Source organism: Myotis davidii, unplaced genomic scaffold (genome assembly GCF_000327345.1).
Source record: "Myotis davidii unplaced genomic scaffold, ASM32734v1 scaffold198, whole genome shotgun sequence".
Classification (NCBI taxonomy): domain Eukaryota; kingdom Metazoa; phylum Chordata; class Mammalia; order Chiroptera; family Vespertilionidae; genus Myotis; species Myotis davidii.
In genome coordinates, this window is record NW_006291485.1 from 1,417,574 (window position 1) to 1,433,993 (window position 16,420).

At 52.9% G+C, this 16,420-nt stretch overlaps 1 protein-coding gene across 3 annotated transcripts; it reads right to left on the minus strand.

Annotated features, from left to right (window-relative positions):
• Window positions 1–1,765: 1,765 nt before the first annotated feature.
• On the minus strand, window positions 1,766–8,701 carry POLR2E (polymerase (RNA) II (DNA directed) polypeptide E, 25kDa). Of its 3 annotated transcripts, XM_006764795.2 has the most exons (8): window positions 8,482–8,696; window positions 6,052–6,226; window positions 4,176–4,291; window positions 3,473–3,553; window positions 3,078–3,136; window positions 2,896–2,974; window positions 2,581–2,665; window positions 2,166–2,268 (listed from the first exon to the last, which is right to left on the minus strand). In XM_006764795.2, the coding sequence occupies exons 1-7, from the start codon at window positions 8,536–8,538 to the stop codon at window positions 2,600–2,602; spliced, it is 633 nt and encodes a 210-aa protein (XP_006764858.1). In that variant the 5' UTR covers window positions 8,539–8,696; the 3' UTR covers window positions 2,166–2,268; window positions 2,581–2,599. The 3 variants fall into 3 exon arrangements, with proteins under 3 accessions (XP_015420113.1, XP_015420114.1, XP_006764858.1); XM_015564627.1 differs by lacking the exon at window positions 2,581–2,665 and having other exon boundaries at window positions 1,766–2,268; window positions 8,482–8,699; XM_015564628.1 differs by lacking the exons at window positions 2,581–2,665; window positions 3,473–3,553 and having other exon boundaries at window positions 1,766–2,268; window positions 8,482–8,701.
• Between the last annotated feature and the right edge of the window lie 7,719 nt (window positions 8,702–16,420).

Genomic DNA, 16,420 nt, shown 5'->3' on the forward strand with positions numbered 1-16,420 from the left:
CAGCTTCAATAAGCCTTTTCTTCAGGACACTGCACAAATGGATCTCAGAGCATTTGTTTTACTTTAAGCATAACAAGCGGTCACCAAAGCAGCCATACATGGTCCTTACGTAAAGCCTCAGGAACACACATGTATTTTGCAAAAGAGAGCAGACTAGGCAAACGAATTGATTCAGGGAGGGCAGAGCTAAATGGCCCAATCCTATATAATAGAACCACTGAACAGTTGAATGACTGGTCACCATGTGAACTGACCACCAGGGGGCAGCTCCTGCACTGAGTGTTTGCCCTTCCCCTCCTCTCCCCCAGGGAGGCGACCAGCAGCAGAGATCAGGGGGTGGGGCCAGCCAGGGCCACCAGCCAAGGCGGGTGCTAGTGGGGCCCCCCCCCCCGCCCACTGGTTGCCCCACAGATTGGCCCTGAGCGCCGGCCAGGCCTAGAGACCCTGCCTGTGCACACATTTCGTGCATTCGGGCTCTAGTAAAAATATATTGAAGAAACAAGTACAGACATTTGACATTAAAATATGAAAAGTATGGTTGTCCTAACCGGTTTGGCTCAGTGGATAGAGCGTTGGCCTGCGGACTGAAAGGTTCCAGGTTCAATTCCGGTCAAGGGCATGTACCTTGGTTGCAGGCACATCCCCAGTGGGGGGGTGCAGGAGGCAGCCGATCGATGTTTCTCGCTCATTGATGTTTCTACCTCTCTATCCCTCTCCCTTCCTCCCTGTAAAAAAAAAAAAATCAATAAAACATATTTTTTTAAAAAAAGTATGGTCACTGGTGCATGCAGCATCCCGGATTGTGAGGGAAGTCCAACTGCCAGTTTAGGCCCGACATCCCCAGAGGGGTCCCAGACTGTGAGAGGATAATAAAAACACAAACAAGCCAACTAAACTAAAGGCAAAGACCTGAATACACATTCAGGGCTGAGGGACGGCTCCGACCCCTTACACCAATTTCATTCACCGGGCCTCTAGTCTTTTATAATAAAAGCCTAATATGCAAATTGCTCCACCGGGAGTTCATCACCTCACTATGATGTGCGCTGACCACCAGGGGGCGGTGCCAAACACAGCGGGTGTGGGTGAAGAGATGCTGGCAGCAGGCGGCAGTGGAGGTGCTGCTGGCCCCGATGGGCCCCGAAAAGAGTGGGATCGCGGCGGGATGGTGGAGGTGACAGGTGGTGCCAGGCCAAGGGGGGTACCATTGTCACCCCAATAAATTCCATTTAAAATAAAAAGGTAACCTATATAGCCAACCAAAGTGACAGTGGAAGTGAAGTGGGGAACAGGGGGTGGTTGTTGGAGTTGGGGTTGCTTTTGGGGATGATGTAATGTTCCAGAACTGGTGGTAATGTGTGCACAGCTGGGAACACACTAAAAATCACTAAACTATATACTGTACATGGGTGAATTGTATGGTGATTATGTCTCAATAAAGGTATTAAAGAATATACATGATTTCCTTTAACTTGGGGTAGACTGTGTCTTCTGGAACCAGACACTCTAGGTGGAGGAGAGGCTCGTTGGACCCCAAACTTCTAGAAAAGCATAAGGGAGCATAGCTGCAAGTGAGCACCAGACATTAGTCCTGCCTTTTGGGTGAAGGGAGAGGACAGATGCACCTTTGCATTGTGAACAGTGGACAGAAAGCCAGGTATGGCTGTGGCAGTTTGCAGGTGGGGAGGAGGGAGGGGTCACAGAGACTGTCTTGAAGCCACAACAAACCTATCCTCCCACCTTGTTTTTCAGACAAGTCAAACTGTTTACTCAAAACACCTTTAATTTAAAAACACCCAGCTTCAATACCAACTCAAATCCAGAGGTATTTTAATCTCCCCGCCTGCTGACCTCAGAGTCCTCAAGGGGTCAGGGATAGGGCCACTGTGAGGAGCATGGAGGAGGGAAGCTGGAAGTGGGGGCTTACCCGGAGACTTGGACCCAGGTCCCATTTGTGGGGAGCCAGCTTGGAGTGCCTCGGGGGACAGGCAAGAACCTAGGACTATCTTCGTTGCTGGCTGGCTCACTGGGCTCCGCTCAGCATCCTGTCCTCTTGAGGAACCATTTGCACAGGATCCCAGGTGGGGCTCAGTGTCCATGTGAGACCACAAGGGCCCTCAGCCCAGGAGGGCAAGCACACAGCCTGCCCGGGTTCCAGAGAAGCAGCAGGTAGGTTTCCAGGGTTGAGCAGATCACAGCAGGGCAGACGGCCAGCAGGCCAAATGCCTGGGTAAGGTGGTTACAGTTCATTTGTCTGTCTCCCAGGGGCTGGAGGAGAGAAGAAAAGGCCATCACGTGATTAGAGTATCTCGTGGGTTGGACATACCCAGGGGGCAGATGCCACTCCTGGGCCCCACAGGAAGTGGATAGTGACAGGCTCTGGTGGAACCTGGAAGGAGAAGGTTAGGACAACGAAGAGGAAAGCAGGTCTGGAAAGAAGGGGCTGAGCTCAGGGCTCCGGGTCAGAACATTAGTGGGGTGGGTAACAGATGGGGCCCACTCGGGCAAAGACTTGGGTCCTTCCTGCACCACCAGTGTATACAGTCCCCCACCCCCCAGCTGGGGTGGCATCTTTCTCACCTGCTAGGTGGTAAGATGGCTACTGTACCAGCCGGTAGGTGATGTATCTGCCTGCAGTTTCGCTGGGCCGGATGATCTTCACTACCTGCATCAGAGCGAGAGCAGGGCTGGGCAGGGCCTCCCCAGGGACCCAGGTGTGTGTGGGACTGGTGGGGGCAGCAGCAGGGCAGGTGGCACCAGGACCCCAACCAGGAGAAGAGACTTGGGGGTAGCCCTGATTCTTCAAAAAGCTGGGGGAGGGAGGTGGGTGCTGAGGCTCCTGCCCAAGAGGAAAAAGGCTGGGGGTAGGGCTCTCCTGCCAGGGTGGTCTCTCACCTGCCCTCGCTTTATCCCAAAGTAGCGTGCCACGGGGTCTCCAGCCTGGATCCTGGGCAGCTGGTTTTCTCGGAGTTTACTGGGAAGCTCGGTCAGGAAAAAGCCACGCAGGGCTGACTGGGAGGGATGGAGAAGCCCAGAGGATTGGGGAGGGGAGAGGATGGGAGGTCCAGAAAGGATACTATCTGGCCAGCAGCTCCGTCACCTCCTCCTTGGTCATGACGACATGCTCTGGGACCAGCTGCCAAGAGAACAGAACCTGTGTCCCCAGAGGGCCAGGACCCCGCTGTGCCCCACACTCCCACACGGGGGAGGGGTACAGTGTCCTCAGCTAGTCTACACCCCACCCACAACTGTCATGCAGAGGGACCTTGGGACACAACCTGGGATCCCCAACCCCTGGGTCAGCAGTGTGGACTGGGAACCCACATTCTCAGCAAGGCTCAGGCAATGCTGCTGCTGCTGCTGCTGCTGCTGCTCTGGACCTGGGGGCCACACTTTGAGAGCCTGGTTCTACTTTCTTTACCATCTCCCCACTCCCTACCACACAACGCCCCCCACCTTCCCTAGGCCCCACCTCGTGCTCCGTGATGTTGATGAGCAGCTCCTGCTGCAGAAACTGTTCCAGGATGTACTTGGGGGCCATGTCGACCAGGGACTGGAAGAGAGATCCTCATATATGGCTGTGCCCCCTCCATCCCCGCCCCCCCGCCACACACAGGACTGGAGACCTGGCTCGTTTCTTCCTCAGAGGCCATGGCAGGTGGGAAAGCTGAATGGGTTTGATCTTGTACCTCAACAAGAAGCCAGGCATCATAAGCTAGGCATTCCCATAGCAGGCATGGGTTTCTCCCCACTGCCTTGGCCCCTGGCACATCTCCAGACCTCAGCCTGGTGTCAGGAAATGAGTCCAAGAGGTTGGTCCCTGAGCTGGCATGGAGGCCCCTCCCCAAGAGAGGACCAAGATGGCAAGGACTCTGGGCAAGGACCACAGGCACAGGGAAGAGGGTGCTCACTGCTCCTCCCATCCCACTTAGGCCTCTCCAACCACACACGGGGGATGCTGGGCCTGCTCTGGGGATGCCCCATGCTGCCCACAAAGGACAGCAGCTCCTCCTCAGACCCTGAGCTCCCACATTAGAACGTGGGGCCAGAGGCAAGTGCTGCCAAGGGTGCACTGGGTGAAGATAGCGGAGGGCCTCTTAGGTGCCATAGGAAAGTGAGGCTCGGGACAGAATAGGAAGGGAAGTGGTCAGGCTCTTTGCTGTGGGGACACACACCTGCTTGGCGGAGGGTGTCATGCCCTGCTGCACCACGATAAGGGCTCGGGTGATGTTTTCCTCCTGCATGCGCTGGCAGTACACCTTGATGGTCTTGATCCCCACTTTGGGCTCCTCTGTGGACAGAGTGCATGCGGGTTCACAATGCCAGGGCCTTACTGACCCGTTCCCAGGCATGTGTGGCACCTCTCTGAGGCCTCAGTTTTTCAGTTTGTAGAACAGGGAGCTGGCTGCCTCCAGGTCACCAAGCAGCTGAAAGGTCCCTATGCCCCTGGACTTCAAAGGTCCCTGTCTCAAGTGGGGTCTGAAATCTGGGTTTAGTTGGGTGCCTCACTGGTTCCAAGGTTTGAGAACCCCCAAGCTAAGTGGCTTGTTTAATCTGGGAGCCCACAAAGTGCATGGCTGGGTGTTGAGGTGAGATGAGGTTGGCTGATCTGCCATGGAGACAGACTGCCCATCCCCAGCGGTAGAAGTCGTTACTTTTTCAGTAGCATTAGGGGCCTGGGGCTTTGTCACCAGAGAAACACTGGACCCTACGAGCTTCAGCCACAGGGCTCTGGTCACCAGGATTCATGTGAGGCTCTGTCTTCTATAGTGCAAATCACTCCACCGATGACCAGTATCCTGGGCTGAGTCCTCCCAAATCCCCAGGTTTGAGTCCTAATCCCCAGTACCTCAGGAGGTAACTAATAACGACTGTGTTTGGTAAAGGGACCTTCCAAGAAATAATTAAGGTAACATGAGGTCATGTGAACCCTGATCCAATCTGACTGGTGTCCTTCTAAGAGATTGAGACAGACATTAGGGACCCTGTGAGGACACAGGGAGGAGAGAGCCACCGTCTAACATGCTAAGGACAGAAACATCAGGGGGAACCAACCCAGCAGACAACTTGATCTTGGACTTCCAGCCCCCAGAGCTGGAGACCATAAATGTCAGTTGTTTTAGGACTCGTCTGTAGTGCTTTGTTATGGCGGCCTCAGCAAACCAATACAGGCAGAAACTTAAGCCCTGTCCTGAAGCATGTCCCAGAGGAGCAGTGACACCTCCATGTCACCGAACACCAGGAAATGCAGGGAGAACTCCTACTCCAGGGAGAAGCTAATCCCCGACAGGTCTGGAGATGGCTCTGTGGGAGGCCTGTGATTAGGCATTAAGGAATCATATTCATACACAGGGACGTTTATCTTAAAAAGTGTCACCAGGTTCTGCTCTGCAAATGTTTTCTGCCCACCCCCTTCATTCTAAGCATGTAGTTGATACCGAGGTGCTGAACACAGCCTGGTCCCCCAACTTTTGCAGGCCTGAGAGCGAGGCTGCCTCAATGGGTTAGGTGCTAAAAGAGAGGAACACAGGGATCCCAAGACACCCCTCAGTGGGCTCTTCGCTCAACCCAGGGCTCAGTGGGGATCGTGAAAGAGGAGGCACCTGAGTGTAGTCTCCAGGGACAATGACTGGACACTGAGGAGGCAGAGTGAGGAGGAAAGGGTGTGGTGAGGCGGGGGATAGGCAATATGAGGCAATAACTCTGCAACGGTGCAGGAAGGAGCTGCAGGGAACACAGGCGTCGAGAGTGGAAGCTGGGCTGGTGGTGGACAGAGGAGGAAACAGTGGGTCTGAGGTCAGGAGATGGGGGCTCTCCTGGAAGGCCTATGATAATCGTGGTCAGAGAAAACAGCCAAGGAATAGAGAATGGGGAAGGGGACCAAGAAGGAAACTGGAAAAGGTACTCAGAAGGGTCAGAGATCAATGGCGTCACCCACAGCACATAAGATGAGGGGGAACTCTCTCCTCTGTGTCAATGTTATAAGCTGGAGCCTAAACAGGCCATCAAATGGCTCTCAGTGACCCCCTCAGGCACCAGCAAGACACTCACCTGGGAAAAAGACAAACATCTGGTCAGTGGGGTCATCATTGTGGGCCACCAGCACTGTGAGGTCCGTGCGCCGTGGCCGCCCTTCACTTGGCTTGTCCCCAAACTGGGCCTTGAACTCCTCTAGTGTCTGGTCCAGCTCATCCTGAGTCACCAGGTAGCCTCGGTCATGGCACAGCTGTGGAAAGAGCCAGGTGACCCCAAGGGAGAGGAGGGAGGAATGGCAGCAAGAGCTTGGGCCGAGCGAGGCCACTGTGAGGACAACACAGGGAGTCGGGGGCTCAGTGTGGCAGGTGTGTGTAGAACCCAGAAAAGAGGGACGAAGCAGGCAGAGACAAATACGGGGCACACCACAAGACAGCCATTGTGTCAATCCAGTTAATCAGCTGCCATGGGTGCTGTCATTTTATCCTGAAAACTGAGGCCGTGAGAGGCTGGGATTGGGAAGCAGCTGCAGAACTGGAACTTGGGTTGGAGCCATTTGAGCCTCGAGTTGAGGCCCTGGAGTCTGGGGCAGAAAAAGACAGTTAGGTGGGAGGGGCACTGCTAGGCTGCCTGGACAGACCTTAGTTGAAAACCAGACAAAAGTTTGAGGGCCAAGAGTTCTAGGACTCATCTCGGAAATTGGGGCTCTTTAGTGGGCTGACAGGAAGAAGATCCAAGTAAAGAAAGGGGCCCTAGCTGGTTTTGCTCAGTGGATAGAGCATCGGCCTACGGACTGAAGGGTCCCAGGTTCGATTCCGGCCAAGGGCACATGCCCGGGTTGCCAGCTCGATCCCCCCAGTAGTGGTGGTTCAGGAAGCAGGCAATCAATGATTCTCTCATCATTGATGTTTCTCTCTATCCCTCTCCCTTCCTCTCTGAAATCAATAAAAATATTTTTAAAAATGTAAAGAAAGGGAGGTCCGAGCTGCTACTCAGCCTGGCCTGCCTGAGGCCTCCTGCACTCTCTTTCCTCTGTGAAGTCCCCACAGCCTGGTTTTCTCTCAGGACCACAACACTGCCGGCCTGTAGCACAGCTGTTTCAGTCCCTATCTTTGGGGTAGCTTTGCAAACGAGTGAAGGGGCTGGGTTTGGCTGCCCAGCCTCAAACCCTTAAACCCGGCAGGATTCCTACAAGGGGAGTGCAAAGGCAGAGGTGGGCTTCTGGGGATCACAGTGGCCCCCTCCCATGGGGCGGCTTAAAGCACGTGGCGTGTAGTGATGCTCAGCCAGCTTGCTGCTTCTCTCCAGCCCGAGTAACAAAGTTGGTGGGTACAGCACTGAAGTAGCCACCAGACAGAGAGGTCAGAGAGAGAGGTCTGCACTGGATGGTGGCAGGTAGACAGCTGGCCCTGGTTCCTTGCAGTCCCGTAATCCTGTGATTCTGTCTTATGCACTGGGGTAGTGTGGAAGCCTTCCAGGAAATAACCAAGAGACTGTAGACAAAAAAAGGGGTTCCATGGAAAGTAACCTAAGGTAACCTGATCATAAATCCCTAACTGGGCAGGTCATGGCGGGCAGTCACGTTCCAGACCTAGAACTTGTTTAGTAAAAGGGTTACTTTTGTCTTAAGCGAGCCCTGTCCCTTGTTCTTGTGAGCCCAGGACAACACACCTTTGAGATACGCGGGACCACCTTCAACTACAGTCAACTCCCTGTGATCCAGTCCCTGCTGGCTTCCCCCCGCCTTCCTGTAATCGTCCTTACATTCCTTCCTTCATTCCAAGTGCATAAAAGAAACTGCAGGGGGGTGGGGGGCAATGGGGGGATAAGGACGCATATGTAATACCTTAATGAATAAAAAAAGAAACTGCAAAACCGTTATTCTCCAGGGTATTTGAGATCTTGCTTCCCAGCAAGTCGTTATTTTTGCTTCAAATAAACTTTTTATTATTTATGGCTTTTATTGATTTTTATAAAAAGAGACGGAGGAAAAAAGAAGCATTGATGAGAAAGACACATCCATCAGCTGCTGCCCCGCAAGGGGGATCCAGCCGAAACCTGGGCATGTGCCCTGACTGGGAATCCAACCGTGATCTCCTGGTTCATCGGTTAAGGCTCAATCACTGGACCACACCAGCTGGGCCAAGGGTATGGGGGAGGAGGGAGGGAGGGATTGGAGATGGGAGGGTGGGGGAGGGAGAGAGGACGGAGGGAAGAGAGCGCGAGCGAGCGCCGGACCGAGTTCAACCTAGCCCTGACCAGGACTAGAACCCGCAGCCTTTTGGTGTACAGGACGACAACGCACCGCCCGGCCAGGGCTCAAATAAACCCTTTTAAAAGTTCTCTAAGGTTTCGGCACTCTACGTGGACAACACCGCGACACGAGAGGCAGCTAACATCCGGGTAGAGAGACCCCAGCCTCCCGCTTCCGCCTCCCTGCCCCGCTCGGACTCACGACTGGGCCCCGAGGCCCGCCCTCTGCGCTCGCCAAGCCCCGCGCGCTCTCACCTGCATAATGGTCTTGCGAATCTTCCACAGCCGGTACGTCTCCTCCTCGTCATCCATGCCGACCGCCGCTCACACTCACTGCGCCTGTGCCCGCCGCCAGGACCCGAGCCGACTGAGCTGCTGCGAAGCCCCATTCAGGCCCAATCTCCGTTTAGGGCTGTCGCCAGCGAACGCCTGAATGCAACGACCTCTGGGACAGGCAGTGCCAAGGGCAGCCCGAGCGGCTGCTGGCTGTGCCTGAGGAGAATGGCACCGCCCACTCGCGCTTTGGAAGCTCTCGCGTGGCTTTGGGAGCTCTCGCGTGGCTTTGGCTGCTGCTCTAGAGTTCTAGTTTCCCCTCAACACCCGTCTCGGGGCGGCAGTTTAGAATCCCAAGTAGTTGAAGTGAGGAGACGGAGGCTGGGGAAACTGAGGCCCAGACCGAGCCAGGGGCCTGCTCTCCTCTCAGGACCCGGGGCGGCTGCGTAGCAGTCGCCCCATAACTGTCTGTGCGTTCAACTGTAGGGGGTCCTCTCAGTTGGTTCTGGGCCATGTGCAATCTAATGGTCCCAGCCTCAGTTTTCCCATCTGTACAATGGAAATAACGAACTGTCCCCATTTAAGAGCGTTGGCTGACCCTGGCTGGGCAGATCAGTTGGTTAGAGTGTCTTTCAGATAAGCCAAGATTGGGGGTTTGATCCCTGGTCAGGGCACATACAAGAATCAATGAATATTCTCTTTCCTCACAGTCCCACTGTGCAGGTGCTATTTGTGCTCTTATCAATATTTTCAGAAATGTTATTTTAAGTGAAATTCCTGCATTTTGATGTCATGTGTTCCCTTTGTCCTTCAAATTCCCAAGTTTTCTCTGGCCTTGCCTCTCCCTTACCCCAGGAAGCCTTCTTGGAGACCTCCTTACCCCTGGCTCTTTGAACTTTGTATACTTTAAATAATTTAACTACCCATAATTACTTCTAAAAAAGCTTTATGATTTTCATAACTTACTGCTAATTTTAATGGGTTGTTAATTTCAGTCCTGTAGTTTTATTTTGTTTAGATAGGGCTAGGCAAGGAACAAAATAAAGACAACCATATTTAGCAAAAAAAAAAAAAATCAATGAATACATAAATAAGTGGAACAATAAATCAATGTTTCTCTCTATCCGCCCTTCCTCTCTCTCTAAAAAAATCATAAACTTAAAAAAAAGAGAGAGAGCGGGTTAGTTGAGAATCCAAAGGGACAACCATGTCTGGGAGGAGGTTGGCATCGGTCCTCCTGCGTATGACAGTCTCCCACCTCTGTCCTCTCCCCTTCCTGACCCCTGAGCTCCAGCCCTGTCTGCCTGGACCTCTCCCTGAGAGGTACAGGAGGCTCACCCAGCCCAGCCCCTGTCACTCTGGAGGCATCAGTAACTTCTCATTCAGTGACACATTTATTCAGATATTTACTGAACAACCACAGGGCAAGCACCCTTTTAGGTTCCAAGAAGAGACAGGATAGACACGGTGAACATATCAGACAATAATGTGAGAAGGTGACAATGCTTTGTAAGAAGAGCAAGCAGGCTATGGGAAGTGGGAGGTTTGCAGTATCAGACAGGAGGTTAGGAAAGTGGAGGAGCAGTTCCAGCAAAGGCCCAAAGGAAGAGCAGGAGGCGGGTGTGGCTGTCTGAGGAGGGCGTTATCGGGCCCAGGGTACAGTCTGTACCAAGGCTCTGCAGTTGCATCTTGCCTGGTTGGCAGCAGGAGGCCTGTGGAGGCAGGGTAGGAGAGGAGGTCAGAGGGTAGAGTGGTCAAATCTGGGAGGCCTTGTTGATTGAATTGAAACATTTGGGTTTTATATTCAGGGAGACCAGGGAAGGGGCTGGGGAGGATGTCCTAACCGGAGAGTGGGGAGCAGTGGTCCGGATCTAGGTGTCCCCACAGGATTTGCAGGACAGGACGTGGAGATGGGGAAAAACAGAGCTGCCCTGACTGGGATGGAAAGACTCAGTGGGCAGATAGGGAAGGACTCTTCGCTGTGCAGAGCTTAGGGGGCTCTGGTGAGACCCCAAGGGGAGACATTGAGGAAATGGGGAGGATCTGAGTCTGGAATTCAAGGTGAGGTTCAAGTGGAGACAGACACGTGGGCACAATGGGCACAGGGTGGAGGTTGGAGTTGGGAGCCTGAATGAGTTCACTGAGTAGATCCAGACCAGAGGGCAGGAGGAAGAAAGGGAGCTGTAGAAGGCAGAAGTGTGACAGACCCTGGACCGGCTGCATGGGCTCCAATCTTGGCTATGTGACCCACGGCACACATTATTTAACCTCTCTGTGCCTCATTGCCTCCCTCCCCCCTGCCACAAGCAGCACCCACTTCCTAGGGTGACCTGCTAATGACTCAGTGCCTGATACTAATATTATGTAAGTTCATAGAATAAGGGCAGCGAGAGGTGGCCAGGTGTTCTGGAACCAGGTGAAAAGGTGTCTGGAGGAGGAATAGGGAGCAGCCATCAAAGCCACCAAGCAATGAGTCTGAACAGGCCTTGAGGATTGGGCAGAGGTTAGCTAAGTGGGTGTTGTTCATGACCATGAGGCAAACAGATCCAAGGAACAGGTGAACTGAATGCCTGGATGGGGCAGGTTTGCAGGAGGAAAGGCATTGGGGATGTGGCTAGATGCAAAGGGGAACGGGGGACAAAGTTGGAGAGTGAGAAGGTCAAGGTGGGTTTTAATAGGAAAAAGGGCTCACAAGGGCAGGGAGGCCTCTGGACAGCAGAGAGGCTGGCAGAGCCACACCACAGTGCCGGCGACTCAGAGTCCTGCCACCGATCAAGTGGCCTCAGCACCAGGACGCAGAATAGCAACCTGCCCCTTCACACCCCTCCCCATGCTGTGCCACCTCGTACAGCCTGAGGCCCAGAGACCAGGCCCCACCCACACACTCATGGGTGGGCATGTAAAATGGGGCAGCTCCTCAAACAGTCACCACGTGACCCAGCATTTTTACTCCGAGTCTCACAAGTGAAACGGGACATACACTGGGTCTGAGCTGCCTGTCTCTACTTGAGCCAGTTAAACAGAGTCGGGGTTGAATCATACATGAGCATTTATTCCAAAAATGGCAGCTATCTGTGAGAGCAGCAGGTCATCCACAAAAATCTGCTCTGCTCCTTCCCAGAAGCCAGCTACTTATATCTATGGGGAAGAAGGCAAGGTGTAATGGTTACTAGGTTACAGGCCATGCGGGCTGGGGTCCAAAGGGCGGGCAAAGAGCAGGTGCCTCCTGGGCCACATTGTTTCAGCAACAAGGCTGTTAATCTTTCCATGATGACAGGCAGTTCTTGGGAAAGGAGAACGGGCCTGACTGCATTCCTAGGTTAATTTCTATTTCTCAGGGCATATAGTTCTCAGCCAGGTAGAATGTGCTTTCTCTAATCAGAACAATCACAGTTAACAGAGCATGATTAATTTTTCTTATAATTTATAATTATAGCTAGTCCCTGTGAGGTCTGATCAAATAATTGAATTGATACCCATCCCCTGGGAACTGACCTTTAGGCCATTTCACTATGGACATTCCTTTTTGCTGAGACCACATTCCATTATCTCTCCCCTCTGGGCCTGCACAGAGAATTCTCCGCCCAGAAAAAGCCAGCCAAAAGTCCTTTAAAAACCGCTGATTCCTGTCACAGAATGCTGGAGCCATTTGGGGCTCAGCCACCTGGTGTGCGGGTGATCGAATAAATTTGTCATCCCTCACCATTTTGGCCTTGTGCGTTCCTCCTATTCTATTTCTGCCCTTAACATTAGGGGAAGTGAAAACATGCCCACACAAAAACGTGTACAGCATTACAAAGCCAACAGGTGAAAACAACCCAAATTTATATCAAGGGATGAATGGATAAAGAAAGTGGTCCATCCACACGCTGGAATGTTGCTCAGCCATGAAAAGGAGCGAAGCTCTAACACTCGCTACAACATGAATGACATTTGAAAGCATGACACTCAATGAGAGAAGCCAGATACAAGAGGCCACAGAGTGTGTAATTCCATTTATGTAAAGCTAGGGGCCCAGTGCATGAATTTGTGCACCTTAAAAGGAACTGTGGGCTGCAAAGCTGTGGTCAGCACAGGGGCGGGTCTTGGCCCATTCTCTACTCCCCCACCCAGCTCCTCTTGCTGCGTAGCCCAGTCCTCTCTCTGCTGGCAACCCCGCTCCTGCTGCCTCTGCTCCCACATGCTGTTGGGTGGTGCCAGCCCTGCTTGCACCTGCTGATGGGCGCGGAGCCATTGGGGCCGGAGCCAGCAGTGGGTGTGAGCAGCGGCTGCTGCCCCAGTCACCCCTCAGGAGCAGGGGGAGATGGAGAAGCCTTCAGGGGTGATAGGGGCTGGCAGCCACTGCTCGCACCCGCTGACTGGTACTGAGCAGTTGGGACCAGTGCCACACTCCAGCAGTGGGTGCAAGTGGCGGCCCCAGTGCCGGCAGCAGGTGCGAACGGGGCCGTTGCTGGCAGTGGGTGTGAGAGGCAGCTGCTGGTCCTTATTGCCCCTCAGGAGCAGGGGGAGGTGGAGAAGCCCTGAGGGGTAATTGGGGCTGGTGCTGGCGTAGATGTGAGTGCCGGGCGTGACCATGGCGCACAGGAGCAAAGAATTTTCAGTATCTACTAGAGGCTCGCCCCATGACAGTGACTGGCGCCCCACCTTGGTCTGGCGCCCCCACTCACCTGCTCCACCATCCTGCCACTGCTGACGCTCGCCATGTTCCATGCGCGTCCCCTGGTGGTCATTGCATGTCATAGCGACCAGTTGTTTGGTTGTTTTGCTGTTCCGTCTATTTGCATATTTGTGTTTTATATGTATAGATGTCCAGAACAAGCTGTTATACAAAGTGTGATGTCCCAGAAAACTTCAGCATATTGTTTTCGGATTCCAAAGAAATAACCCAGAAGACTAGCTGTGAAAAACATAGGTTTATTAGGACTTCTAGGCTGCTACCGGTGAAGTTGAACCACGAAGCCCCATCTGGCCTGAGGCCTGGCTGAACAGGGGTGGGGTGGGGTGGGGCCCTGGTGCTATTGTTTTGCATGACACCCAGACTTTCCAAATACAAGGTTTTTATAGAGGACAGAAAACAGAGAAAAACAGGACAGGCAGGAGGAGGGGAATGTGTAAACGGCTGTGTGAGACCAAAACAATGTGTTCTTGATTGAGGAGCTGGCCAGGCTCACAAGTGTTACAGGGCAGTGAAAAGCTGGGAAAATTCCATGGCAAGAGGAATAGGGAAACTGAGACAAGAAAGTTAAAACAAGGCCAAACAGTGTGGGCAATCTGCAGCCAGCTTGCAAATAACAAGCCATTATCTTCCCCAGCCAAGGACAGGAGAGAAATGGTTAAAAGCCTCCCCAACGAGAGAATGCAGGAAAGGGGGAGAGATGAGGAAGTCTTTCTCACCCACTAAACAAAGGAATCAGCTGTTTGAGGAAGAGAAAAGGAAAAAGGGCAGTTTTGTTTTTTAACGCCCTAGCCAGCGGTTCTCAACCCACAACAACCCGGGTGACTTACTATTGGGATTTGAACCACCTTTTGGTGCATAGGACAGTGCTCAACCAACTGAGCCACACCAGCCAGGCTCAGCAGAGCAGTTTTTAAACCTATAGACAAGAGGATATATAATGCCTCAAACCCCCAACCAACTTGCTCTTCAGATTAGTTGAGAGCCCATTTGTGCATGTTATGCCGGGTGATAGATTTGCTTGCCTTGCTTTTTAAAAAAAAAAAAAAAATTTATTGATTTTTTACAGAGAGGAAGGGAGACGGATAGAGAGTTAGAAACATTGATGAGAGAGAAACATCCTTCAGCTGCCTCCTGCACACCCCCTACTGGGGATGTGCTGGAAACCAACGTACATGTCCTTGACCAGAATCGAACCTGGGACCCTTCAAATACAGTTCCTCATGTTGTGACCCAACCATAAAATTATTTTCGTTGCTACTTCATAACTGTAATGTTGCTACTGTTATGAATTGTAAATATCTGATATGCAGGATGGTCTTAGGCGACCCCTGTGAAAGGGTCGTTCGACCGCCAAAGGGGTCGTGACCCACAGGTTGAGAACCGCTGCTCTATTCACTGAGCCAAACCAGTTAGGGCTGCCTTGCTTCTTTAATAAATTTGATTACCTTAATACATTGGTTTTATCACAACACAATCAGGGTCTCTCATTTAAATTCATTTATATGAGAAGACAAGAACCAGGGTGGGACAGCTCTCTCCTGTCTCAAGGTGCTGTTGGATAAGACCACTCTGGTCTTCTGTGAGCGGTGCCTATAACACAAGGTCTCACAGTCCGCTGACTGATAGCCTTCACTATCAGTGAAGGGGGAGGGGCCCATGTTCTCATTTACCATACACAGGCAAATCCACAGACAGCGCGTGGGTTAATGATTGTTAATGATAATGGGGAGTGACTGCTAATGGGGACAGGGTTTCTTTTTTTTTTTTTAATATATTTTATTGATTTTTTACAGAGAGGAAGGGAGAGAGATAGTCAGAAACATCGATGAGAGAGAAACATTGATCAGCCGCCTCCTGTACATCCCCCACTGGGGATGTGCCCGCAACCCAGGTACATGCCCTTGACCGGAATCGAACCTGGGACCCTTCAGTCCGCAGGCCGACGCTCTATCCACTGAGCCAAACCGGTTTTGGCAGGGTTTCTTTTTTATATAAAATTTTTAAATTGATTTCAGAGAGGAAGAGAGAGGGGAGAGAGGTAGAAACATCAACGAAGAGAGAGAATCATTGACTGGCCGCCTTCTGCATGACCCACACTGGGGATTGAGTCCTTCCTGGAACTGGTTGCCACCCTGGAAAGGCCTCTGGCCAGTGGGCAACTCACCTTCCTTACTGAGGGACTTCAGCCGCCACAGGGGAGCCTCTCTGAAGCCTGAGACTGCCCCAAGACCCCATGAATTCCATCTGTAAAATGGGGTCCCTTTGGCAAACGCTGTGAAACATCAAAGGCACCCCCCCCGCCCAGAGCCTGGGGTGCACTTTCCCCACAGGGCAGCTGGGCCCACAGGCTTGTCCCCACCAGTTCTTATCGCATATGTATCTGGGAGGAAGTCAGGAATGGGGTGAAGCCCCCACCCTCCATCTCTTACCCTTGGTGTACTCCCTGGGGGCCTCACCCTGTGCTGTTTTTCTGGCAGCTCTGAAATGGGTAACAGCAAATAACAATGGATCCCAACTTAAACAAAAGTGGAAACAGCTGCATCTTCCTAAGGACAGACTGTCTGGGCTACCCAGTGCTGCCAAGGGGAGGAACTGAGGAGGCTCAGCTGAAACAATGCCCCCACCCCCTGGGGTGACTCCCAGAACTATGGAGGCCCGGCTGGAGGGAAGAAGCCACGATGAAGACCATTGTGCAAGAAGGGGCGCGTAGCAACCCGGCAGAGGGCAGGGGAACATTCTCTCTCTACTGACTTACCTCCCAACTCCACCCGGGAGCTCCCTGCTCTACCCTCTGACAGGCCTGGGTCAGGGGCAGAGCGAGGGGGCTCAATGGTTCTCCCAAATGAACCCAGCCCCAAGAATCCTGCCCCCTGCCCTGGATTCTGCAGAAATGATCATGGGAGGGCCCAACAAAGGGATACGAAATTGACAAAGCACAAAAATGCTGCAACCACTCTGCAGTCCCAGGGTCAAGCTCCAGTCATGGCCGGGGGATGGGGAGCCAGGCCTGCTGTGGAATTCCATGACTCAGGTCCCAAGAATGAGGTGGGTCATTTTTCTGCCCTTGTGGCCAAGTGCCTGAGCCCAGAGGTGGGGGCCTCCCGTGCTGTGAGCTGTGCACACACCGCCTGTAATGTTAGAAGTGGAGGCGTCGCTCTGGGGTTGTTTTCCTTGCAAGCACACACCTGGGCATCCCCCGCGTGTTCTCCCGGGGGCGGGATCCCACGGAGCCTGTTTTAATGA

What these genes read in the sequence shown, in the direction of transcription:
- POLR2E (XM_015564627.1), bottom strand. Translation starts at nt 8,538, where the DNA reads ATGGATGACGAGGAGGAGACGTACCGGCTGTGGAAGATTCGCAAGACC. An exon ending in GATGTTTGTCTTTTTCCCAG is followed by an intron (nt 4,292 to 6,051) that starts GTGAGTGTCTTG and finishes CTCTGTCCACAG; the next exon opens with AGGAGCCCAAAGTGGGGATC. An exon ending in TCAACATCACGGAGCACGAG is followed by an intron (nt 3,137 to 3,472) that starts GTGGGGCCTAGG and finishes TTCTCTTGGCAG; the next exon opens with CTGGTCCCAGAGCATGTCGT.